The sequence below is a fragment of the Pan troglodytes genome, chromosome 1, assembly GCF_028858775.2.
Source record: "Pan troglodytes isolate AG18354 chromosome 1, NHGRI_mPanTro3-v2.0_pri, whole genome shotgun sequence".
NCBI lineage: Eukaryota > Metazoa > Chordata > Mammalia > Primates > Hominidae > Pan > Pan troglodytes.
This window is the reverse complement of record NC_072398.2, coordinates 197,777,447-197,804,695: the sequence shown is the minus strand read 5'-3', so window position 1 is coordinate 197,804,695 and position 27,249 is coordinate 197,777,447. Positions and strand designations below refer to the sequence as shown.

The following is a 27,249-nucleotide window of genomic DNA, read 5'->3' as shown; positions in this document are numbered from 1 at the left end:
CCCCTCCTTCCCTTCTCAGATGGCCAGAGCAGGAAGAGGCTGCAGGGACCATCTGGTCCAACCCCTTGGATTGCCAGGACAGGAAACACAGGCCCAAGGGAAGGGACTGACTGGCCCACGGCCACACAGCTTGACACAGGAGAACAAACTGGAAATTTTACTCCAGCAGAGAGGTCACACAGGAAACTGGAGCCTGATAAACTCCCAAGTGATACAGCTTAACCCTGAGGAAGGACACTGGTAACGGCAGAGACCCAGGACCAGAGGGGCTGGAGGCGGGTATGGTTTGGGTTTGAATTTCACAGGCATCTTGTCACCTAATTCTCACAACAATCCACAAGGTTAGTAGTGTCTTTATTGCGTCCATCTCACAGAGGGGGAAATTGAGGCTCAGTGAGGTTAGGCAGCTTGCCTAAGTTCACACAGCTAGTAAGAGGCAGAGGGGAGGGTCTCAGTGGCTCCGAAAATCCATGTTCAAAATCTCTTGGCCTCCCTACCTCCCATGCAAATCAATGCAGCAAAAATTTCTGAGTACCCAATGAGTGTCAGGCTTTGTGCTGGCCGCTCCAGGGGTGGGCCTATACATGGTCCTTGAAGAATTTGCAGTTAGTCGAGGAGGAAGAAACTTGAATAGGTAAAATACAAAGAAGAACAGGATAAACATGGAGGGCCTGCTAGGATCCAGAACAGCTGACAACACCTGGCTGTGCTCACAGCACCCTCCCTCCACCTTGGTTTCCAAATCTGTAAAGTAAGGTCTTATTTTTATTTTTTATTTTTTTGAGACAGAATCTCGCTCTGTAACCCAGGCTGGGGTGTAGTGGTGCGATCTTGGCTCACTACAACCTCTGCCTCCCAGGTTCAAGTGATACTCCTGCCTCAGCCTCCTGAGTAGCTGGGATTATAGGCGCCCGCCACCACGCCTGGCTAATTTTTGTATTTTTAGTAGAGATGGGGTTTCACCATGTTGTCCAGGCTGGTCTTGAACTGCTGACTTCAAGTGATCTGCCTACCTTGGCCTCCCAAAGTGCTGTGATTACAGGCATCAGCCATGGCACCGGACCTCAAATCTATTAAGTAAGGCCTAACAGCACCTGCTCCATAGGCTTGCTCTGGGAATGAAATGACTTAATTCATGACCTGACATGACGTACAGGGTGAGCTCAATCAATCTTAGTTGTCATTATCATCATAGTAACTATATGTAAAGTTGGGACTCAGAACTGGGGGAGCTTCAAGGAAGGAGTTTGTTTCTGATGGAAGGACAAAGGAAGATGGATGGCCAGGGTTCCTTCAAGTCTCCAGGATGGGCCAGGGCATTGCAGGTGGGGAGAACAGGTTGGGTAGGGGCCCACCCTCACATGTGCAGGAAGTGGGGGTGGTTGGGGATGGCTGCAGCCAGGCATGTGACAGGTGGGTGGAGTCACAAGCTGGAAAGGCCAGTTGGGGCTAGCTAGGGTAGGGGTGGGCACTGGAGGAGGCCTTGAATGTCAGCCTTGGAGAGTTGGATTCCACAGGGCCCCATCGGAGCGGGGGTGGGCAGGGCAGGATGAGGTGAGTGGGGAGGACACACCTCAGAGGGTGGGGCTGTGGAGTCTGCGCAGCCCTGAGCACACAGTTATGCAAATATGCCAGCTTTGAGGCTCTGGGGCTCTTTATTGGTATGAAGAAGCCAGGACTGGGGCAACAGAGGAGTTGGGGGGCACAGAGAGGCAGGGCTCAAATGTTCCCAAGGCCAGATCTCTCCTGCTGTGAGGCCATCCCTCCCTCTGGCCCAGGGGACAAAGCAGCTGTGGAAAGCCATCTCAGCTCTGGCTTCAGGGACTCTTCATCAGAAAAGCCTGTGTTCAAATCCTGACAGCACGACTTTCGCTCAGGGCTCACCTCCGCAAGCTTTCACAGTGTTGTGATGAAGGCTAAAGTGAGATGGCACCTATGACACGGCCCAGCATGGTGCTGCACACAATAGGTGCTCAAGCCTCTCCTCTTCTCCATGTCTGGGTACTTCTCTCTCTTTCCCTCTCTGACCCAAGGATGCCAGAAACCTGACCGTGACAAACTTGAACTTGCCTCTCCCTTTCCTCCCTCAACCCCAATCCTTCATCTATACCTAGAACCGGATGCTCCTGGTCCTCCCAACAGACTGGAATTATTTTATATCTTTGAGCCCCAACCCTCCCTGTGCACTTCCGAGCCACACAATCTCTGGCAACATCTGGCCAGTCCCTGCTTCTAGGGTCTCCCACCAGCTCCCCTGGCACACTGCCCCAGAGTGCTTGGTCCATAATGCAGACCTGGCCGGGCTGCACTTGCCTGCTCACATCTGTTTCTGGCTTCCTAGTTAAGGATCAAGCTCAATGGGTGCATGCATGTGTGTGTGTGAGCTTGTGTGTGCATGCATGTGTATGTGTGTATGTGTGTGTGTGCATGTATGTGTACATTCAAGCATTCAAAGCCCTTCCTGAGCTGGTCAAGCCTTGCTTTTCCATTCTTACCTCCTCCTGCCACACCCTCCCCTCTAGCCACAATGAACCACCTGAATGTGTGCTCACCTCCATGCCTGTCCCTGGTCACACTCAGATAACCTGAGTTCAAGTTTCAGCTTCAGGGACACTTAGTGGTTTTCTGACCTTAAGCACAGTTTCTTTCTTTTTTTTTTTTTCCCCTAATTAAAAAAAATTTTTTTAGAGACAAGGGCTCACTCTATCACCTAGGCTGAAGTGCAGTGGTGCAATCATAGCTCACTATAGCCTCAAACTCCTGGGGCTCAAGTAATCCTCCTGCCTCAGCCTCCCAAGTACCTCACACTACAGGCATGCATCATGCCTGGATAATTTTTAAAAATTTATTGTAGAGATGGGGTCTCTCTGTGTTGCCCAGGATGGTCTCGAACTCCTAGCTTCTGGCCTCAAATGATCCTCCCACCTTGGCCTCCCAAGAGCTGGGATTAGAAGCATAAGCCACTGTGCTTAGCCTCTTTTTAAAAAAAATTTTATTGAGGTAAAATATACATATATAACTTATCATCTTTACCATTTTTAGGTGTACAATTCAGAGATAGTAAGTACATTTATATTCTTTTCCCCCCTTTCTTCTTCCCCCTTCTTCTCCCTTCTCCCTTTCCAGGCCCTTAGGCACAGTTTCTGTTTTTTCTTTTTGTTTTTTTGAGACAGGGTCTCACTCTGTTGCCCAGGCTGGCTGGAGTGCAGTGGCACCATCACAGCTCACTGCAGTTTCAACCTCCTGGGCTCAAGCGATCCTCCCACCTCAGCCTCCCAAATAGCTGGGACTACAGGTGCATGAAACCATGTCCAGCTAATTTTTTTGCATTTTTTGTAGAGATAGGGTTTTGCCATGTTGCCCAGACTGGTCTCGAACTTCTGGGCTCAAGCAATCCTCCTGCCCTGACCTCTCAAAGTACTGGAATTACAGGTGTGAGCTACTGTGCCCAGCTAGGCACAGTTTCTGAGCCTCAGTTTCTCCATTTATAAAATGGGGCAATGAGATCCATCTCATAGGGTTACTGTTAGAATTAAATGAGAGGTAGGCTGGGGGAGAGAGAGAGAAGGAGAGCATGCCTGCCTGTCAAAGCCTTGAACCCAGTCCGTGGAACAATCTGCACCAGGCTGTGCATGTTTTTATTCCCTTTGTCCATAACATCTTTCTTTCTGCTCCCTGGCCTGAAGTACTCAGCGTATCTTTTAGGATTCAGCTCAACAGAGCAAGCCTCAGTTACAGCAACCTACCAGTTTATGGGCCTATCTCTCGGGACCACACAGGGCCAGGTCTTGTGTAGTTCTCTCCTGGGCCCAACACAGGGCTGGCCCTCTGTAGCCATGGCACAGATACTTGCTAAAGAAATTATGTGTGTGTGTATATATATATATATATACACACACACATACATATATATATGTATGTATATATACACATATACATATATATGTACACACACGTATTTATATGTATATGTATATGTATATGTATTTTTTTTAAGATGGAGTGTCACTCTGTCACCCAGGCTGGAGTGTAGTGGAACGATCTCAGCTCACGGCAACCTCTGCCTCCCGGTTCAAGCGATTCTCGTGCCTCAGCCTCCCGAGTAGCTGGGATTATAGGTGTGTGCCATGAATGCCCAGCTAATTTTTTTTTTTTTGTATTTTTAGTAGAGTTGGGGGTTTCATCATGTTGGCCAGGCTGATCTCAAACTCAGGTGATCCGCCTGCCTTGGCCTCCTGAAGTGCTGGGATTACAGGCGTGGGCCACTGCGCCCAGCCCAGAAATTATTAAAGGAATCCCTGAATCCAAGACAGAACTCACCTCCAAATCCGCCTCATCCCTCTGAGTGTTCAAGCAGAGATGGAGGTCAGGAAGGTAAATGGTACTGGGAAAACAACACTGGACTGAGTCGGGAGAGCTGAGCTCTGGTCTAACCCTGGGCAAGGCAGTTTCCCCATCTGCAAAATGGGGAGCATGTCAACCAGATGGTTTCTCAGGTTCCTCCTCATTTGGTGCTCCCTGGGACAGTTGGCGTGTTGGGAAGGAGGGTGAATTCTGAGTCAGAAAGACCACTTTGAATCTCAGCTCTTCCTCCTACTTGCAATGTGATCTTGGGAAGGTTACTGAATCTCTCAGCCTCATTTTCTTCATCTGTGAGATGGTACTGATCTCAGTCCCACTCAGGGAGTAGGGAACGAAAAAATCCTTGTGAGGATCAAATGCCTATAACACAGCACCTGGCACACAGTAAGTGCCCCATAACTTACTTTGTGCCTCCAAAACTTGGGCTATAATTTTTTAGAGTCGTTGTTTCATCATTGTTAGTCCCTACCAGGTCTTTTTTCTTTCTATAAAATAAACATCTTGGGGTCCCCAGTGTTGGCCCTAAGCTTCTACACTGTGGCCCGTGCTCAGCCAAGGTATCCTGGCTGCCCAGACACCTGTGAAGAGGGATGTAGAGATGCCAGCGGCCAGCTCTGAGTTTGACCCACAGCCAGCTTTGCCCTCACAGAGGCTGCTGTTGGCATAGAAATCCTGCCCTCTCCTTGGAAAAGTAACAGCAGAGCCACTTCCCCACAACACAGACAACCCAGCTGCCTTCCTATCTATGCTACAAAATAAAGTGCCTCTGAATCTCTCATTTCTTTGGATATTTAGCAACTCTTTCTCTCTCTTTATACAGAAAGCAGGAGGGCTAGTTCTTACTTCCATTTCTCAGATTGGGTAAGAGGGTGTCACCCCCTCTCCTGGAAGAAACCAGAGCCGAGATTTGAACCTAGCCCCCAGCCCCCTCCCTCCTTGGGTGGCTGCCTTGGTGTCACTGGATCACCATACCCTGCCTACCAGGGCTTGCGTCCAAGGCTGATCCACTGCTGTCTTCTCTGGCATGAAGGAAGCCTTGGGAAGGGCTCCAATGGTCACATGAGGCCTGGAGGGGGGCGGCTGAGACTGAATCGGATCCCCTCTCTGGGGTTAGGAACCTGAGATGGCCAGGGAGCCGGATGCCACGTCTGCTCTGACCAAGATGACGTCCCAACCACCTGCCCTCGGGGCGTCAGCTGGCACAGATGGCCTAGCCCTGTCAATACAGGACAGGCAGGGTGGCTGGGAGACAATTACCCAGCCCTCAGAGGTAGCTCAGGGACGATATGTGGCCTAGTCAGACTGGCTTCCAATCCTGGCCCTGCCATTTACCAGCTGGGTGACCAAATGAGTCACTTAATTCCTCTGAGTCTGTTTCTTCATCAGTAGAAGAAATAGATAACAATACCCATCCCACAGGGTGCTATGAAGATTAAATGAGGTAATGCAAGAAAAGCTCTTAGTGCAGTCCCAGGCATTCAGACTGGGCTCGATGAATATTGGCTGAGAAGCCCTGAACTCTTTGGAAATGGGCTCCTTCCCTCCACTTTGCTCAGTGGTCCAGGTACTCAGCAGTGGAGGTGGGGAGGAAGACACCAACACACATACACATATACACACACACACATGCACACACACACATGCATGCACACATGCACACACATGCATGTACGCATGCACACACATGCACATGCACACCCACAGGTTACATAAAAATCCTTAGAACTATATAGTAGCTCCTGCCATGTTTCATGGGATATGATTATGGGGGGACTTTAACTTTTACATTATACAGCTCTGCTTCTTGTGTTAATTTTATAATCAGAATAAAGACATTTAAAAATAGTTTTGGGGTGCCTACTATGCCAGGCACAGTACTAGGCACTTCTGATAAAGGATCCCTAACCCTTACAACATCCTTCCCAGGAACGTCATATCCTCGTGTTATAGATGAACCTTAGAGAAGGAGCCTTAGAGAAGCAAAGTGACGTGACCAAGGACACACAGCATGTCAGGATCTGACCCCTGTGATGGAATCTGGAGTACAAAGCAATTGTGCTTAGTAGGTCAGGGAAGGCTTCACAGAGGAGGTGATATTTGACCTGAAGTTTTAAAGTTCAGTAGGACTTTTCTAGGTCAGGTTTCTCAACTAGAGGTGATTTTGACTCTAGGAGACATTTGTCAATGCTTGGAGATGGTTTTGATTGTCACAACTTGCAGGGTGGGTGGAGTTTGCTACTGGCATCTAATGGGTAGAGGCCAGGAATGCTACCAGACTTCCTATAACACACAAGATGGCCCTGCACAACAGTTATCTAGCCCCAAATGTCAATAATGCCGAGTACGATGTAACCTACTATAGCTGTCATTTATTGAGTGCTGTTAGGTGCCAAGTGCAGTACTAAGTTTTTATAAACATCATCTTGTTTAATCCTAATATAATTACTTCCATGCTGTCCATGAAGGACCCGAGGCTCAGAGATGGTAAATAATCTTCCCAAAGTCACACAGTAAATGGTAGAGCCAGGATTGAGATTGCCTGGGTACAAAGCAGGGCTCTTAATTTCTCTGCTCTGATGCCTCAAGGATTTATAATAAATGTAAAAGCTCCAGGCCAACTGCTAGGTAGGGTGTTGGGAGACTCCAGCTGAGTATAGGCCCAGCTTCCTCTGGCTTCGAGGCCTTGGGCAAGTCCCCTTCCTCCCGCTCCCTCTCCGGTTTCCCCATCTGTCAAGTGGATGTGGCACCAGATCATATGCATGGCTCTGAGTCTGTAATTCTGCAGGAGAAGGGCCCCAGCTCCATCAGCTGCTGGGAGAGAAGGGGATGTGAGGGTGGGTTCAGCCTTATTTCTGCTACATAAATAGCTAATAAGCCTTGCCTTCCCCATATGGAGGGAGAGGCAGGTGGGGTGGAGGGTGCCTTGAATCTCACCCAGCAGCACATACTCTCTAGATGGGAGGCAGATTTCTCTGCCACCAAATTGCCAAGCCCAGAGGACACACTAAAGCAAGGCCTCCTTCTCGGGCCAGAGAGGAGAGTCTGGGCATTCACTCAGCTGGGCACATGAGCTCTCACAGGCAGAAAGAGAAAAGGTGGGCTGTATGTTATTCCAGCCCGTACTGTGTGCCTTTGAACCTCAAATAGCAGGTTAATCCCAGGTCAGCCTCACAAAAGTCCTGGTAGGAAGGAAGCATCCTGACCCCATTGTACAGACAGAGCATCAACGTTTACATGAAGTGACTCACCAAGGTGCACACAGTGCCCACAGCAGGTTTGGAACCCAAGTATGTCCAACCCCAGGACAGTGTGCTAGAAAGTAAGCAAGTGGCAGTCCTGTTTTACTTTTCACCCAATAATGAAGCATTTCAATAATATTTGTAGGTAATACATGTTCAATTTCTCCTGTGTCCCCCAGGTCATTGGATAGAGTACAGAAGCCCAACATACAGTAATTTGGATTTCCTGGTTTGCAGACAGGAGAACCAAGGCTCTGAAGCAGAGGCTAGAAGGTCAGACAAGGAGGGGAGAGATCAGAGAAGAGGGATCTGGGTCAGGCTGTGCCCTATAGCCCTGGCTGTCTCACTGTCTGGAAGTGTGGCCTTGGGCAAGTCACATCACTTCTCCAGGCCTCACTTTCCATTCCTACATGATGAAGAGGTTGGACAGATGGTTTCAGACAGAGTCCCCTCAAACTCTTCCTGCTTATGTGACTCCATAGACGGGGAGATGGACAGCAGCAGCGTCTAGCACGATGGCTCTGGGGGTGGAGGGCCAAGCCTTGTGCAGGCTCCCAGAGGCCCAGGCCTCTGATGGGGCCTTCATCCTCAGACAGCTAGACTGGAAGGGAGTCAGTTGTAGTTTTGAGATAAAAGGGACAGGGAAGGAGCGATGGTGAACATGGGCCATTTCTCCTGAGGCCCATGGGCATCTGCTGGGTGCAGGCCTACTCAAAGACTAGTGTGTGGAGGGGTTGGGAGCCCCTACAATACAGGGGAAAGTAATTATTTAGTTTCTGTTTGAGTATCTCGAGGCCAGAGAGCTCATTACCTCCCAAGTTAGCCCACTCCATTTTCATAAAATGTTTGAGCCAAAAACCTTCTGCTTCCAAACGCTCCACAGTGTGGTCCAGCTTAGGCCAGGGTTGGTCATTCTTTCGTTCATTCATTTGGCCTTTATTGGTGTGTACTGTGGGCCAGGCCTTGCACCAGGCTTTGGGGCCATAGATAGGAGAAATAAGATTCTGTCTCTGGCCTTGGAGAACTACGTGCTTGACTAGTATCCCAAAGCCAGGTACATGGGACTGCTGGATTTAAGTGATTTAGCTTGAAAAAAGGATTCCAGGCCCAAGTAAGCTTGGGAACCATTTTATTAAACACAGTAAAATAGATTTATTTGCAACAAAATTTCTCTAAGCTTTTAATATGCAAATGCACACTGAAAATTCTCCAAGGGGGTGGGTATAAAAAATATACTGTATTTCCCACACTTATTAATAGAGAGCATTTGGGGAAATGCAGTTCTAATGTTTGTGTTTGTTTGTTTGTTTGTTTGACCAGTGGAGCTTGGAGAAGGCTTCACGGAGAGGATATTTGAGCAAGGCCTTAAAAGTTGAGTAGGAGTTTGTCAGTGAAGACAGGAAGTCTTAAGGGAGACCGATTAGAGTTCTATGCCAACTATGCTCAGGTCACTCTGCATGTACCGTTTCACTTAGTCTTCAAAAGTCCTGATGTGGGGGACAGAGCCAAAGAGGTCATCAAAAACCTCTAGAGACTCCTAGAGGTCTAGCCCCTCCCTTCTTGAATCACCTTACATCTGGGCCTTATTCTCCAAATCTTTACCTTAAAGTCCTGCCCCCACTCAACCTGGCCTCTACTCTGGCTTAAATCTAAACTTGTTGTAGAGTATCTGGACCTGATCTCAGTCTTAACCCCTCATACACCTTGGCCTAATCCTCAGTACTCAAACCTGCCCTCTCAGCACTTTGGCACCCTAACTTATACCCCTCTATTAGGTTTCACCCTCACCTGTCCAACACATTCTAGCCCCCGTACTCCTCTTAGTCCTGATGCACATCTGATCCAGTCTCCGCCCCCACAGAACCCCCAGCCTGCCAGAGCTCAGCTACCCGGTTTAATACAGACCCATCCTCGCGGCCTCGCCCTCAGTCTGACAGTGGCCCTGCCTTTGCCCGGCTCTGATTCCGCTTCGTCCACAACCCTGCCCCAGCCCAGTATCTGGTCCACTTCTGATCTCACTTGTTTCCGCCATCCCATCCGCATCCCCGACTTCTCCCTAACCGCGGACCAGCCGGTACTCCAGGTCTGTCTCAGATCCCTCAGGGTCCGGACTGCCCAAGGCCCCGCCCCCACGGTCCCGCCCTGCGGCGGCCCCGCCCCTCCCTGCCCCGCGTTACTCCTGATAGGGCCCTGACCCGGCTGGCGGCCCCGCCCCAGGACCATTCTGACTGGGCCTGGCCCGCGGTCCAGCCCTGACCCCACCCCCCTCCCGGCCCCACCTCCAGCCCGGCCCCGCCTCTTCCCCAGGCAGGCCCGGCAGCGCACCTGCAGCTCGTCGAAGGCGTCGTCTATGCCGGTGACCTGATGCTGCTCGTGCAGCGCAGGCTCGTCGCAGAAGAAGCAGAGCAGCGCGCGGTCCGTGAGGCAGAAGAGCTTGACCTTGTCGTGCGCCTGGCAGGGTCGCGCGGCGCGGCGCGCGTTGAGGATGGCGTCCAGCGGGAAGGCGCTGTAGCGCTCCACGATGTTGGCCAGCTTGAGGCTGGGCGCCAGCGCGGGCTCGGCGAACGTGCGCCGGCACTCGGGGCAGTCGCGGGCGCCCTGAGCCTCCTGCCGCACCCAGTGCTCGGTGATGCAGCGGCGGCAGAAGTAATGCTCGCAGCCCAGGCTCACCGGGTCCTGGTAGATGCTCAGGCAGATGGAGCACAGCAGCTCGTCCTTGAGGCTGCACGCCATGGCGCCGGGGGCAGCAGAGAGGGGGGCCCGAGGGGCAGGGGGGCGGCTGAGAGAGCGCGGCGCTGTCGGAGGCAGCACCGAGGGCTGGGCGCGGGGACGAGGCCCGCACAGGCAGGGGTAGGAGCTACCGGAGAAGGGAGGGGGTGCTGTCCGGAAGGAGGGTAACGCGAGGAAGGGGTGCGCGGCTGAGACTCCGTGGGACGCCAGCCCGGGAGGGCAGTCTAGAGGTAGTGGGCAGCTCAAGGCGATGGGCGCTGGGAGGAGGCTGTGAGCGGCTGAGGGACGGAGATCCTGACGGGGAGGTTCTAGGGGGCGGGGCAGTCCTAAGGGATAGGAGCTGGGAGAAGGGGATCCCGGAGCGGGGTGGAGCCCTTGAGGGGGTCGAAATCCCGGGGTGGGGGCGGTGCGGGGAGGGCGAAAAGCTGGGGATGGGGAATCCTGGGGGAGGGGGCAGCCAGGCCGAGCCGTACATTGGCTGTGACCGGCAGAGAAGAGGAGGGGTGCCGGCCCGCTCAGCTGCCGGATCCCGGCCCCAAACCCTGGCCCAGCGCGACCCCTTACCCCCGCGAGCTTAGCAGCCACCGCTTCGGTCCAGCGCAGCCTCTCAACCCGGAACCAGCCGAATCCGAGCAGCCGGTGGCCGCGGCTGCCTCCCCGCCCCCGTGGGCGGGACCCAAGCAACTCCGCCCCCGCAGCGGGCGGGGGAGGGGCGGGGCCACCAGCCGGTTGACCCCGCCCCACCCCCACCATCCTCCAGCTCCCGGGGAAGCGAAGCCCAGCTGTTCCTTCGGGGTGTGTACTTGGAACTGCATCCAGGTCTCGCTTAGGGTCCCCGCGGCGAGGCGGAGCAGCTAATTTGAGAGCACAACAAATAAACAAGGAGCATCTTTCTGGATCATCGATTTGAAGATGTAGAAAAAATCATATTTTGTATTAAAACGAACAAGAATTTATTTGGAATACAACTTCTGCATAAAATATAAAGATAAAACTCTTGAAATGCCCTGCTTGCTTAGAGCAAGTTCAAGGCCCTCACACTCCTAAGCCCTGGGGTCCCATTTCCTCTTCACTTTCTTAAGGAGTGCTTGGGGAGAAGTTTGGAAAGCCCTGGCTAACATCTGGCCCCGGAGGCTGCCTCCATTGGCAAACAATTCTGGAGTGCTGTATTTGTGTGTGTGTGTGTGTGTGTGTGTGTGTGTGTGTGTGTGTTAAGGCGGTGAGGGGTGGAGCAGGAGAGAGGGAGAAAAAGTAATAGGAGAACTTGTCTTGCGTGCCAGATGGAGAGGGGATAAGGGATTTCTAGGCAGAGGAGACAGCCTGTGCAAAAGCATAGAGGCGTGAAAGGGGAGGGTGCAGTGAAGGAAGTGCGAGTAATTCTGTACCGTTGGGGGTGGGGTGGAGAAGGAGCCTGGGTGGGCTGGAGGGCATTGTGGGTCATGGTAAAGAATTTCTTGAAGGCATGGGGCTTTCAGGCAAGGGAATGACCTGGTCCGATTGGGTTTCAGGAAGTCTCAGAGATAATCATTATACCATCTGCAAGGTGAAGAAGACAGGGAGCTTTTCCAATGTGTCTGCGCATGCACAGCACTCAGCACACAGTAAAGGTGTGTAGCTGAATAACCGCATCAACGCCCTGGGTTGCAGGAGGAAGGAAAGACTGGGCACCCCTAAGGTGCTGTTGTCATCGTGCCTGCAGGAGGCGAGACCCGAACTGGGGCCCCAACAGTGGGTAAGGAGAGAAGACTAGGGTATTGCAAGTACAGACACGGTGACATTTGGTGATGGTTGGATACGGGGGTGAGGGAAATGAGCCATAGAGGGTGGCTACCAGTTTCTGCCTCCTCCAGAAATATCTTCATTGGTGTTAAACTTTATTGAGGTAAAGTTTATGAAAAAGCTCTCAGTTTAGTTCTCTATGGTTAACACTTTCTCCATCACACCCTCATCTGGCCCAGAATCTCCATCATTGTGAGAAAAATAGTTGGTTGCTCATGCAACAGCAGTTTCTCAACTTTTTCTTATGGGCAGAGCCCTGATTTTGTTCAGGTGGCCCCCTTCCCCAAGTGACCCAAGGAAGGCTGACCCCAGCCCATTTCCAGGAGTGAGCCTTGTTTGGTCCAAGTCCATTATGGTGGTCTCATGGAGTGAGTCTTGTTTGGTCCAAGTCCATTATGGTGGTCTCATTCCTCTTGCCAGTGACGGTTTGGGCAGGTCCAGCCTGAAAAACTAAAGGGGAAGCCTATGGCAGAGAGGGGTTTTCAGGAAACGGTCTCTTTACTTTGCAAAACAGTCTGCCCCCTTTGCTGGGATATGTTTGGTGGCAATGCTTGGAATAGCAACAGCCATCTTGCTCCCAGTCTGAGAATGCAGCAAATACAGAAGGGAGGGCAAGGCCAAGAGAGTCCTAGGGAAGAGAAGCTTTTATTCTGATGCAGAGTCTGGACTTCAGGATATGTGAGATGGTCCATCTTATTGCATAAGCCAGTTTAACAGTAGTGCATTGTCACTTTGCAACCCAGAGAATCCCAACTGATATACTGACGTGCACCCCTAATGAGGGGGTGGGGAAAGTGAACAGGGCAGAGTCTAAATTATTGAAGCGTTTGAAATGAAATGAAAAAAAAAAAAAAAAGGCTTGATGATGGATGAAACAGTGACTTCATTATTCAACATGTATTTACTGATGCTGACTCCAAGCAGGTCTTTGTGAGGAGGTGGAATAAACTATGCTCCTTGCTCCCAAGGAGCTGGCAGTCTAGAGGGCAAAATCAATGAGAAATTCTTATCAGACACAGTAGGGCTTGCTAAGCGTTCTCACATATATTATTGGATTTGAGTCCCAAAGCAGCCTTAACTAGTTTATATTATTATCCCCCTTTTATAGAGGAAGATACCAAGGCTCAAATAAAGGAGATGTGATGGAAATTGCTAGCTGTCCACTAAACTTCATCCTCCTGTTCTTCTATGTAATAGAGTAGCAGTCGGAGGAATGGCTGGTCCACTAGAGATCATACATCCCAGCTGTTCTTGCAGCCGAGTGAGACTTGGTGACTAAAATCTTTCTAATAGAACATAAATAGAAATAGACCTTAAGGCATGAAGCTTTTGCTTTTCCATGCTCCATTTTCTCTTCTCTTGAGTTGGAACACAGATGTACCAGGGACACAGCTTCAATAATGCTTCAAAAGGGCTGATGGAGCAAAGATATGGGAGGATCCTGGGTTCCTGAATGACTGCATGAAGTACAGCCACCCTGACATGGACTACAGAGTGAGAAGTAAACTTATTTTCTAAGAGCCATTGTATTTTGGGTCTTTTGTTGCAGCAGCCCAGCTTTCTCCATACTATTTTGCAGCTGTTTTTATTATTTGTTTATTTGAGATGGAGTCTCGCTCTGTCACCCTGGCTGGAGCACAGTGGCATGATCTTGGCTCACTGCAACCTCTGCCTCCCAGGTCCAAGTGATTCTCCTTCTCAGCCTCCCTAGTAGCTGGGACTATAGGCGCACACCACCATGCCTGGCTAATTTTTGTATTTTTAGTAAAGACAGGGTTTCACCATATTGGTCAGGCTGGTCTCAAACTCCTGACCTCAGGTCATCCAACCGCCTCTGCCTCCCAAAGTGCTGGGATTACAGGCATGAGCCACTGTGCCCAGCCAATTTTGCAGCTGTTTTTAGAAGAGGCTCTGGTACTATTTTACTCTATTGTCTAAATCCTTTCAGTAGATAGTCTTAATATGTAGGTCTAGTCTCCTCCAAAGGACATAGAATGTGGTTTTCTCTGGCTGAAAGTCACAGACTCTTTTTTTTTCTTTTGAGATGGAGTCTTGCTCTGTTGCCCAGGCTGGAGTGAAGTGGTGCAATCTTGGCTCACTGCAACCTCCACCTCCCAGCCTCAAGCAATTCTCGTGCTTCAGCCTCCCGAGTAGCTGGGATTACAGGTGCCCGCCACCACGCCAAGCTAATTTTTGTATTTTTAGTAGAGAGGGGGTTTCACCATGTTGGCCAGGCTGGTCTCAAACTCCTGACCTCAAGTGATCTGCCTGCCTTGGCCTCCCAGAGTGCTGGGATTATAGGTGTGAGCCACCGTGCCTGACCCAGTCTCTTATCTTTCACTTTACTTCCCAGTGTTCAGTCCTTTTATCCTCTGAGCAGTTCTTCTCTTGACCTTATTCCATCTCCATTAAGATGCAGAACACTAAAACTGTTGATTATCTTTACATTTGGCAAGTCATTGCTCTCTCCACATCTGATGTGGTTGAGTGGTCTGAACTAAGACTTAGAGATCCTGACTGCAGTGTATGCCATCTGCTTCCATTCATACTCCAAAAATTAACATCAGGAATTTTTTTTCTGGAAAGCTATCCAAGAGCTATTGTTGAGTGAGAAAAAGAAAAGAAAGACCCAAATACACATAGACACATAGACACCCACAGACTTAGACACAATCACAGGCATTATTTGCATAACAAAAATTCTATAGAACTATATTCTAATTGTGTTCATTTGTGGGCTGGGATTATGGGGGACTTTAACTTTTACATTAGATAGCTCTGTTTATTATATATATTTTTATAATCAGAAAAAATAAAGAAAATTGATCCTCATTATTTATGGATTCCATATTTGCAAAATCACCTGCTTCTAAAATTTATTTGTAACCTTCAAATCAATACTTGAGGCACAATTGCTATTATTTGTGGACATACTTATGTGCAGTGGTGAAAATCTTGACTTACCCACACATATGTTCCCAGCTGAAGTTGAACAAAGGGACACCCTGCCTTCTTGTCTCAGCTGTCATAGTGTAAACAAGTATTCTTTTTGTGACTTATTTGGTGCGAACTGTTCTCATTTTTTGTGCTTTTTGTTGGTGATTTTGCTATTTAAAATGGCCCCAAGCATTGTGCTGAAGTGCTGTCTGGTATTCTCAAGCACAAGAAGGCTGTGATGTGCCTTAAGGAGAAAATACGTGTGCTTGATAAGCTTTGTTCAGACATGAGTTACAGTAGTGTTGGCTGTGAGTTCAATGCTAGTGAATCAACGATTTATATATTAAATAAGGGTCTCTAAGCAGAAACACACATAAAACAAAGTTGTGGCTGGGTCCGGTGGCTCACTCCTGTAATCCCAGCACTTTGGGAGGCTGAGGCAGGAGGATCACCTGAGGTCAGGAGTTTGAGACCAGCCTGGCCAACATGGTGAAACCCCATCTCTACTAAAAAACAAAAATTAGCCGGGTGTGGTGACGGGTGCTTGTAATTCCAGCTACTTGTGAGGTTGAGGCACGAGAATCACCTGAACCCAGGAAGTGGAGGTTGCAGTGAGCTGAGATTGCACCACTGCACTGCAGCCTGGGCGATAGAGCGAAACTCCATCTCTAAATAAATAAATAAATAAATAAATAAATAAAACAATGTTGTATATTGACTGGTTGCTGAAAATGTGGCCAGAGACTCACAGGAGCCTGATGCCATAGCTCTTTTAAGGGCTACAGAGAGTAATGAGAGTCGGCTGTATTTAAAATTGTTGCATGTAACAGCATCCACCAATACAAGATAAAACATCCATGTCCCTTCCTATCCAGGTTACATTTGCTCAAGCCCACTTGAAGGCAGAGGAGCAGAAGAAGGAACATTGAGCAACTTCCGAGTGCCACGCACTGTGCTAGGTGCTTCATGTGTGTTATTTGATTTGATCCTCACAATAGGATCAAATCTCCAGATTTGACTTGTTTCTCCCCATTGGCAGATGAGGAAACTGTGGCTGGGAGTGGGGAAGTGACTTATCTAAAACCAGGACAAGTAAGCGGCACAGGCTCCTCCTGTGATTCTTGCCTGGGGCCCAAGCAGCTGGAGATGACTCCACATTGTGCAGCCTGGCTGGGCCACAGCTGAGCGGTCAGCTCCACCTAGCAGACTTTATAAATGGGCAAGCTGGGCTCTGTCGCTCAGTGCCTCCTCCCTATTCCAAACCTTTGCCTGGCTCCTGTAACCCCACAGAGACACCCCTGCTTCCTCTCAGTGGGGGACCTTGCCTCCTGCTCCATGGAGGAAGTGGAGCCCCCTCCGTGGGGATGTCTCAACTTCCAGTCCCTCCAACCTATCAACTTATCTATAGAAACACCTCAAGTCCTCTGTGAAATGAAGCAGAGAGTAGAACAAAAAAATGACTGAAATAAATGCATTTCTAACGTTATTCATCTTCACCCCCTTTCCCTGGTCCCAGAGGATGAAGCTCACCTTCTGTTGAGAATGGATTCCTCCCCTAGGGCCCCTTGAATCCCCTCAGGCCTCTTCTGGGACCTGACTCCTTCAGTGAGCCCACTTTTGACTCTGTATTTTTGTCTCCTTCCTTGTCATTGGCTGCTTTTCCTCAGCCTAGAAACAGGCTCAACTTCCTCTTCAAATGATACTCTCTACAGTTGCCCCACCTTGAGCTACCATCTCATTTCTTGCCTGTCTCTAGCCCAGCACCTTGAGAGAATTGTCTGTACATCCTCCTGCGTCACCATCAGCCCATTGCAGCCTGCGCATCCTCCTGGGCCAGCACCAGCCCACTGCAGCCTGCACATCCTCCTGGGCCAGCACCAGCCCTCGGCAGCCTGCACATCCTCCTGGGCCAGGACCAGCCCACTGCAGCCTGCACATCCTCCTGGGCCAGCACCAGCCCACTGCAGCCTACACATCCTCCTGTGCTTGCATGAGCCCACTGCAGCCTGCACATCCTCCTGGACTGGCATCAGTCCACTGCAGCCTGCACATCCTCCTGTGCCAGCATCAGCCCACTGTGGCCTATGCATCTTCTTGGGCCAGCATCAGCCCACTGCAGCCTGGCTCTGCTCCCCCACCACTCCACTCATCATCTCCTAATTGCCAATTAAAAATACTTTCAGAGACACAATTGCTGCTGTAGAAAAACAAAAGAGAGGAAAACTAAGAAGCCACCATTCAGAAAGAACTATTGTTAATACTTGGATCATATCCTCAGATCTTTTTCATATATTCTATATATGTGTGCACATGTGTGCACACACAAACTCGGGTGTAGGGGGAAGGAGAAGGGGAGTCAGGGGAGAGAGGGAGAAAGATATTTTTAAAAAATAGAAATGAGTTCACTCTCTAAATTAGTGCTTCTCAATGCATAGTCCTTGAGCCACATGTGTCTTAGCATGGGTTCTTCCAAGAACTGACCTTAAGATAAGGACTAAAGTGAAAATAGTTTATTTGGGGAGCATAAGTAACACTAATAGGGAAGTGGGAAGGTGATACAGGGAAGGGAAGGCAGCCCCATAAGGGTGCACTATTATCACAAAGGGGAACTGAAGATTTATCCTGCAGGGAAATTCTGGGAAATGGTACAAAACCTCAGAATGATCGATGCCTCAGAAGCATCCCACCCAAAGGATGAGGGAGCTGGGGTATTTATACACCATGTTTGAGTGTTGAGGCTGCTCCCTGGTGGTGTTTAATTCTTTGGCACTTGTGAACTGTGAGGTGTACAGTCAGCTCTCTGTAGTTCTGGGAAAATGATCCCTTAGCTACCATGTGGATGCTGGCAGTCGGAAGTCTTGGGAATACATTGACAGGTTTGAGGGACAATGGCAGGGCATTGACAGTATGTGTCACAGTTCACCCTTGCACCTGCTCAGATAAACTTGCATTCATATTAAGTTTCATGTTCTGTCACTGCTACTTTGGGTGGTGGAAAGTCACGATTTGTTACAAGAAGAGAGGAGAAGAAGGAAGAGGAAGAGGTAGAAAGGATAACAGATAAGAGGAGGGACAATCTCCAGACCCCACTGCTGTAGTTGGTCCTAAAGTGTAACCGATGCTCAGCTTCCGACTCTACTACCCTTTCTAGATGCCCCTCACCTGGTCCAGCAGGGGTCACTTACTCCTGCCAGTTCAGAATCTCCTTTCTTAGCTTGTTGGTCTGCTGTCATGAGGATCCCAAAATTACCAGAGGCAGATATAATTTTAGGTTTAATAAAACCACAATTATGTCCTCTGGTAGAAGTGATCTCTCCCTACCCTCTGAGAACTAGGATCTCTGGTTCAACAGAGCCTAAAGCTTTGGCAATAGAAAGCATAAATTTGCCAAGTGGGTCATTGGGAATAAAGGTGAGAGAGGCCACTCATTTCTTGGCTTCCAGACCTATGTATTCTGACTGTTGGGGATGTAGCACCCTTACAATAGCTATTGTCTCAAGTATAGAAATACATGTAAGGGAGGCAGGGTGCGATGGCTCACGTCTGTAATCCCAGCACTTTGGGAGGCCGAGACGGGCAGATCACGAAGTCAGGAGTTTGAGACCAGCCTGACCAACATGGTGAAACCCCGTCTCTACTAAAAATACAAAAATTAGCCGGGGGTGGTGGCGGGTGCCTGTAATCCCAGCTACTCGGGAGGCTGAGGCAGGAGAATCCCTTGAACCCAGGAGGCAGAGGTTGAAGTAAGCCGAGATTGTGCCACTGCACTCCAGCCTGGGCAACAGAATGAGACTTCATCTCAAAACAAACAAACAAACAAACAAACATGTAAGGACAGGTTCTCAACCCTATCTTCAAGCTGATGACTTAGCTATGCCTTCAAGTGGTTATTCCAGCATTTTCTCAGGATGCAGCCCTGGTTGGTATGGTAAATAGCAGGACCAGTGAATAACATGGTCATGTGCTCACTTTCTCCATGGCCATGTTATGGGGGGAATGCTTTGATGATAAACTGCACACCCTGGGAACTCTGAGAGAGTGCTGCTGACCATGACATTGTGGACAGAGAAGGCAAATCTGTATCAGTCCCATGAAGTCATAGAAGAGTCACAGCACCTCCAGGGTGGTTGGGTCCAGTGTAATCAACTGGCACCATGTGGCTGGGTGCCCTCCTTGAGGGGTGGTACTATGTCAAGAGCTCAGCCCTGCCTGTGCTTTGACAGATTGGACACTTAGTAGTAATACCTAGGTCAGCCTCGGCCAGAGGAAGCCCATGCTGTTGGGCCATGTGTGGCTTCCATCCCTCTTACCATGGCTTCTCAGTTCATGGGTCTGTTGTGCATGCTCTGGGGCAGCTGAGGAAAGAGATAAGCTCATTTCCACTGGATGAATCATCCTATCTAACTGATTGTTCAGCACCTTCTCTGCGATGGACACCCTCTGGTAGACAATGAAATGAGACAGAGACCCACATATTTTTGTGTCTTCTCTCAAAGATCAATCCACATGCTTCTTCCCCAGACCTCCTTAACTGCAATTTTGCAGTCTTGCTCTTCACAAGTCCCTGAGCAATCAGCTGAACTGTTCACTACTGCCTGGGAGTCCTGACCTCAGGCCACCACTCTTTCTGCACCAAGTTGATGACTCAATGCGCCGCCTAAAGTTCTGCCCCTGCAAAAAATTCTCCACATGGCTGTTCTTCAGGAACCCTTGAGTGGGACTGTAGTGCAGCAAGAGTGAATTTTTGTTTTCCACTAACCTATTGTGCCAACCTGTCCATAAACCAGGCCTAAGCTTTTTCCTCCTCTGTCACCTGGTCATCAGGAATCTCTCATGATTTCATAGGTGTGAGCTGAGGGGAGAGGTTCCAATGCAGGGATCACAACAGGGGATTCTGGGCCTGCTTCTGTAGTTTATTTGTGACCTCTGGTCCTGCTCAGGCCTAGTTCATGACAATGTTCCATGTCCACGCTTCAATGGATTACTGTTGCACATACTCGACTATACAGTTTGGTGGATCTGACAGTACAAAACTTACAATGGGAAACTCTGGCTATATAATCAGTTGATCCCCCATATATATATATTCTACATCGTTTATTGTAACTCTTGTCAGTTGTTAAGCTGTTGCCTCTTAGCGCCGCAACCACACTTCTGTATCAACTTGTGTAGTGCTGGGGCTGGGGTTCAGAAATTCACATTCCAGCATATATATATATATATATATATATATATATATATATATATATACACACACACACACACACACACACACATACCGTTGTCACCTCTGCTTTGGGTGACCCTCACCAGTTTCTTTACAGATTAAGAAACCGATGTGAGGTTTCTACTGCCTGCTGAGTTTACTAATCCCAATTAAGTATTCAGGGATGGGGAAAATAGTCACAGGAGGGTGTGAAGACCCACTGGACTCACTGTAAAATGGGCTTTGGCAAAGACTCCATTTATCATCTTGCCTCCATATCTCCTTACTTTAACAGGAGGGCTATAGTGGCAATTTGGATCCCCTGGAATCAGTGTTAGTCCGGACTCTGAATTCCCCAACTATAGAAATATCTGGATATTTTTGTTCTCCTGTGTACAGTTACTGTGGTACTGGGTCTGAGGACTAGCTTAAGCATGAAAAATGGGTGAGGGATAGTGATTTTCCACTGTGATGGCTCACCTCAGTCTTCACATTACATGCTCTTGATCTGTTTTTATTATATTGGGCAGCAATACCCTTGTTAGTCACCCACTGATCTCACCCTTAGGAACTTCAGGGTCTATTAGCAATCCCACAGATCTCTGTGGGTAAGGGCCCCTTGGTTGAGTTTCTGACTTTGCTGCCCATTATGGTAATTCCATACACTATGTGTCTGATGGTTAAGTGCTGCTACCTGGCCTCTGCTGTTCTGGAATCCTATTGTCACCATTAACAAACAGTAGGAACTCCAGTTCCCTAGCAGCTACAACACAACATAGAAGGGGCAGCCACCACTGAGTTGCTCAATGATGTCAGTGCCCCTTCAGGAGCTCATTCTTTATTGCTCCAGTGAAGGTGTACTGGAAACATACTAAGCTACTAAGCTGGTGGTCTTTTGGTTTTAGGCAATACATTTCTCCTCTGAACTTTTGACTCCTGTCTCCAGTTATGTCAGTTCACGCATTTCTACATTGTTTATTGTAACTCTTGTCAGTTGTTAAGCTGTCACCTCTTAGCGCCACAACCACCCTTCTGTATCAACTTGTGTAGTGCTGGGGCTGGGGTTCAGAAATTCACATTCCAGCATTGCCAGTTTCTCCCTGTTATGCCTGCCAATGAGGAGGGCAGGTGGGAATTGATGTCGCAGCAGCAGGAAGGAGGGACTTGCTTCTTCCTATTGACTTCCTGTCAGCTTCCTGTTCCTGTGAGCATCACCCTAGCAACGCTTCTTCACCCTGGCATCAGCAGCATCTTTCCTTAGCAGCAGCTGAATCCAGTTTGCAGTTTCCCAACACTTCCTAGCACCAGTTTCCAATACTTTGGTGTTCCTCCTCAGAGATCTGAGTTTTGGTTTCTTGGAACTTCTCTTGTAAGCTTCTAAATTTTGATAATTCCGCTTCTTATTTTGTTTCACCAGCCGTGGGCATGGTATCTGCTTTTGTCATTGCTATCTTTGTGACAACTTAGCATTCTCTTTTTACCTTTGCAGTTACCTACTTAATAATTTTATACCTACTTAAGAATACACTACATTAGATCTCTATTTAAATTAGTGGTGTAGTTTCTACCTCCTGATTGGACACTGATCCTTTTGTCCTCTGAACTATCCCAGCTCCAAGTGTTCTTGCCAGGATGGTAAGTGCAGAAGCTCAGGAGACTTCCTCCATATCAACAACTCTTCTCTTCTCCATCCCTATGTTCCATTTCCCTTCTTGACTCAGCAGCCTCAATATCCATTCCCAGGCACATCTTCCAGCTTTTTATTGGTACCTATTAGGCAGGTCCTGCAGTTCTTTTAGTAAACATCCTTTTTTTTTGTTTTTGTTTTTGTTTTTGTTTTTTGAGACGGAGTCTCGCTGTGTCCCCCAGGCAGGCTGGAGAGCAATGGCACGATCTTGGTTCACTGCAACCACTGCCTCCCAGGTTCAAGTGATTCTCCTGTCTCAGCCTCCCAAGTAGCTGGGACTACAGGTGTGCACCACCACGCCTGGCTAATTTTTGTATTTTTAGAAGAGATGGGGTTTCACCATATCGGCCAGGCTTGTCCTGAACTCCTGACCTCAGGTGATTCACCCGCCTCAACCTCCCAAAGTGCTGGGATTACAGGCATAAGCCTGGCCAAAATCCTGTTTCTTTAAGCAGAGATAGTACCTCCTCAATGGTTGAGTGATGAGATTTAACCCTAGTGATTGACCTAGAAGACGCAAGAGAATGTAGAAGCAGATCTTGAAGAGGGCAAGTATCATCTTGCAAGGCATCTGCCTTAGGGGAGGCTTCTGCATAGTTTCCAGGCAAGAGGAGGAAGCCTATTATCCTCTAGCAAACGGGAGTGGGACACTTCTACTACTTTCATCATTAGGTTCTGGACGTGGTTTTCAGACCTATCTGCCCTCCAGCTGTAGGAAATTAGGGGATTTTAAAATGCTGTCATAGTGGCTTTCTAGGTTTCATACCATCCCCTGGGCTGGTAATTGACTAATTTGACCCTATCATTTTCCTCCTTTAGCACTTCAATGGTACTTAACAACAACCAACAAACTCCACCAGTTCTTTAACTACCATTGCCTCCACATCTCTCAGATGTTAGAGAGACTTCATAAATGGTTGTATCCCCTTGTATCTGTATCTTGTCCGCCAATTCATCCTAGGCCTCTACAATATATTAAAGACCATCAATAATGGAATCTTATTACCATTGGCTGACAAATTTTACAATCCTAGATTCCATCCTTGGGATCTAAGACCACTTCTGATCTGAGCTTAGAAGACCAGATACAGACCGCCACACAAAGATTTGAGTTAAATTAGCTTATTTGGAAAGTGACTATTTGGGGAGAGAAGTGGGAAGTGATAAAGAAAAGGAAGGCAGACAATAAGAGTGCTACCACAGTGGTTTATTAACAGTTAATTTAGCAGGGAGACTCTGGGAAATGGTGCAAAACATGACTCAGAAATAACGCATATGAAGGGTAAGGGAACCAGGGTATTTATATACCAATGCTGAGAGTCATTGGTTAAGAGTTGTTGCTAACAGTTGGTAGGAAAGGTCCAAGGGATATGGATGGGGAACTGATAGCATCTGCAACAACCTGCACCTACATCTGAGTCCTCTGATTACCTGCTAAAATGCAGATTCCTGAGTACATTCCCTGAATGAAGGGAACTGAGTGAAGTGTACTCGGGAGTCTTCTGCAGCTTCCTATGAATGTATAATTATTCCAAAATAAAAAGTTAAAAAATAGATAGTATGACCAAGAATATAAATTATATAGAAATATATATGTATGTATATGTCTCTCTCTCTCCATATATATATATATATATATATATATACACACACACACACACACACACACATATATGCAGGTTCCAGGGTTTACTTTCATTGACTATGGGGTACTGTAGAAAGAAAAGAAGTTTCTTTTATCTCTTACGCTAAATAAATAGAAATGCTAGGTAAAATATAAAAAGTACATTAAAAAATATATAGCTGAGCTCAAAAGCTCAGATGGAGCTAGAAAAGAGCTAGGAAAGAGTCACCTGGAAGCAATTGTAATCACAATCTGCATTAGTATGGGTGTGAGAATTAAGTTCACATGTTTGCATTAACTGTGTGATGGTGGCAGTGATGTGATGTTTGGGGGAACCCTAGCTAAGAAATTGACATAAAGTTTGTCTTGGAACTGGTTAAACTAATGGATCTTCTTGTGAAACTACCTGTGGTTCTCCTCCACAATGCAGGGCACACAGGACTTCTATAGAAAACAACTCCCACTGAAGATAATCTCATGGTAAAAAACATTACAAAGTATGAGAGGAAAAGGATTGCTAGGAAAGAAAGTCAGAAGATGAAATAACCTGGATAATTCACATGCTGTTTTAGTTGGGTCCTCCAGAAAGTAAATGCAGAGACGGGATTAGGAGTGCAAGGGGTTTATTGAGGGGTAATGCCTGTAAAAGACAAAATGGGGAGAATCAAGATTGGGCAGAGAGCCTTAGATGGGACGCAAATGTGATAAAGTCTTGGCTAACACAAAGGGGGATTATAGAACAAATACCGCCTGTTAGAGAAAGTCCCTTGTTGAGCAGAAATAGCAAGACTATAGTACACCTGCCGTGTTCATAAAGTTATTGCTTAGGGACTGCCGAAGAAGAGCACAGCCTTAACTAAAAAACGGAGGCATATCTTGAAGGCAGTAACGGTACTAACAGCTTGAGGTAGTCAGCCAACTGCACTTGTGTGGCTGAAGAGCAAGTTCTTTCTTGAAGGGAGATCTTAGTGGTGCATATGCCAAAAATTAGGATTATAGAACAACCTGAGAAACTTTAATGTAAGTATGTTTAAATGAGATAAAATTAGGAATCGAAGACATAAGGCAAGAAGAAGAGCTTATGAAAAAAGAAGCAAATAGAAATAGCAAAAATGAACTATTAAAATGCAATAGATGTTTTAAAGAGTAGATTAGACACAGATGGAGAGAGAGAATTAGTACACTCAAATTGATCTGAAGAAATTACCCAGAAGGCAGCACAGAAAGCAGCACAAAGAGATGAAATTATAATAGTATGGAATATTAGTGCAGTGGGCTGGGCACGGTGGCTCACACCCGTAATCCCAGCAATTTGGGAGGCTGAGGCTGGTGGATTGCTTAAGCCCAGGAGTTGGAGACCAGCCTGGGAAAAATGGCAAAACCCCATCTCTACTAAAAATACAAAAAATTAGCCGGGCATGGTGGCACGTATCTGTAGTTCCAGCTACTTGGGAGGCTGAGGTGGGAGAATCACCTGAGCTTGGGAAGTCGAGGCTGCAAAGAGATTGCACCACTGCACTCCAGCCTGGGTGACGAGTGTGTGACCCTGTCTCAAAAAAAAAAAAAAAAAAAATACATGGGGTCTGAAGCCGCACAGCTGGTATTAAATCTCTGATACTTACTATTAATAGCAATAGAGATTCAGGTATGTTTTTAAGCCTTTTGTGTATCAATTTTCTCATCTATAAAATGGAGATATACTATAATGTTATAATGTTATAATATACTATAATGTACCTACCTCATAGTGTTACTATGAGGATTAAATGAGTTTATAGTTCTTGGCACATAGAGAGTGCTCAGTATTATAGAGTAATGGAAAATATGAAAGATAAAAATCATAGAGGAGAAAATGAGAAGTTCCAAAATTTATATTAGATTAGTAGTTCTACAAGGAGAAAATAGGGGAGAAGAAGCACCATTCTAAGAAATAATGATGAAGGATTTTCTACAAGCAAAGAAAAATGAGCCTCTGGAATGAAAAGGCACATTGAGTTCTGAGTAGAATAAAAAATTTCATTTCTAGACATATTGAAGAGACTGAAAAACAATAAAAATAAAGAAAAAAATCTGAAAAGCCATCAGAAATGAAACATCCACAAATGAATGATGTTCTGCCTGAAGCCAATTTCTCATCAGCAACAATAGATGCCAGTGGACTAATACCTTTGAAGTGATCAGAAAAACAAATTCTACATTCAGTTAACCAGCATTTAAGGATGAATGCAAAATAAAGACATTTTCAGATATATACAGACTGAGGTTTTACTAATCTCAGACTTTTGCTCAAAGAATTTATGAAGGGTGGACTTCAGCAAGAAAAAAATTCAGCTCAGAGGGAAAGAATCTTCCAATCAAAATGGAAGAATAAGAACCAGATTTACCCTTTCACCTGGAACAACAAATAAAACTGGACAAAACAGTTATTATTGATAATTATTTAATGATGAGGATGTATTCTGAGAAATGCACCTTTAGGTGTTTTTTGTCCTTACTGAAACATCATAGAGGATACTTACACAAACCTGGATGTCATAGCCTACTACACACCTGGGCTACATGGTAGAGCCTGTTGCTCCCAGGCTCCCGTACAGGATGTTACTGTATTGAATACTGTTGGCAATTGTAACACAATGGTAAGTATTTGTGTTTAAACATATCTAAACATAGAAAAGGCAGACTAAAAATATGGCATAAAAGATTAAAGTATGGTATATTTCTATAGGGCACTTACCACAAGTGAAGCTTGCAGGACTGGAAGTTGCTCTGGGTGAGTCAGTGAGTGGGTGGTGAGTGAATGTGAAGTTGTAGGACATTATGCATAATTCTGTAGACTTCATAAACACTGTACACTAAGGCTACACTAAATTTATAAAAAAAAATTTCTTTCTTCGATAATAAATTAACCTTAGCTTTCTGTAACTTTTTTACTTTATAAACTTTTAAACTTTTAAAAACTTTTGGGCTCTTCTGTAATAAGACTTAGCTTAAAACATGTACACGTTGTACAGCTGTACCAAAATATTTTCTTTATATCCTTATTCTATAAGCCTTTTTGTATTTTTAAAATTATTATCCTTAGGTTTTACTTTTTAAACTTCTTTGTTAAAACCAAAGACTCAGGCTGGGTGCAGTGGCTCACACCTGTAATCCCAACACTTTGGGAGGCCGAGTCAGGTGGATTGCTTGAGGTCAGGAGTTCGAGACCAGCCTGGCCAACATGGTGAAACCCTGTCTCTACTAAAACTACAAAAATTAGCCAGGCATGGTGGCAGGCGCCTGTAATCCCAGCTACTTGGGAGGCTGAGACAGGAGAATTGCTTGAACCCAGGAGACAGAGGTTGCAGTGAGCCAAGATTGCTCCATTGCACTCCAGCCTGGGTGACAGAGCAAGGCTCCATCTCAAAAACAAACAAACAAGCAAACAAACAAATAAAAAACAAAGACACAAACATATGCATTAGCCTAGGCCCACACAGAGTCAAGATCATTGATATCACTGTCTTCCACCTCCACATCTCGCCCCACTGGAAGGTTATCGGGGTAATAACATGCATGGAGCTGTCATGTCCTATGCTAACAATGTCTTCTTCTGGAATACCTCCTGAAGGACCTGCCAGAGGTTGTTTTGCAGTTAACTTTTTTTTCTTTTAATAAGTAGAAGGAGTACACTTTAAAATAATGA

General features: G+C 47.1%; 2 protein-coding genes across 4 annotated transcripts in view; one reads left to right on the top strand and one right to left on the bottom strand.

Moving 5' to 3' along the window:
• The window catches only part of TRIM62 (tripartite motif containing 62), a 36,713-nt gene extending 25,628 nt beyond the window's left edge, over positions 1-11,085 (bottom strand). The window contains exons 1-2 of one of the 3 annotated variants that reach the window (XM_063783061.1): positions 10,896-11,016; positions 9,927-10,396 (exon numbers count right to left, since the gene is read on the bottom strand). In XM_063783061.1, the coding sequence (XP_063639131.1) occupies positions 9,927-10,334 (408 nt within the window). In that variant the 5' untranslated portion in view covers positions 10,335-10,396; positions 10,896-11,016. Of the gene's footprint in view, positions 1-9,926 lie in introns of all 3 variants that reach the window. The other 2 variants (XM_063783067.1, XM_009453213.5) reach the window with 2 other exon arrangements.
• Positions 1-27,249, top strand: part of ZNF362 (zinc finger protein 362) — a 174,105-nt gene that overhangs the window by 42,840 nt on the left and 104,016 nt on the right. The window lies entirely within an intron of this gene.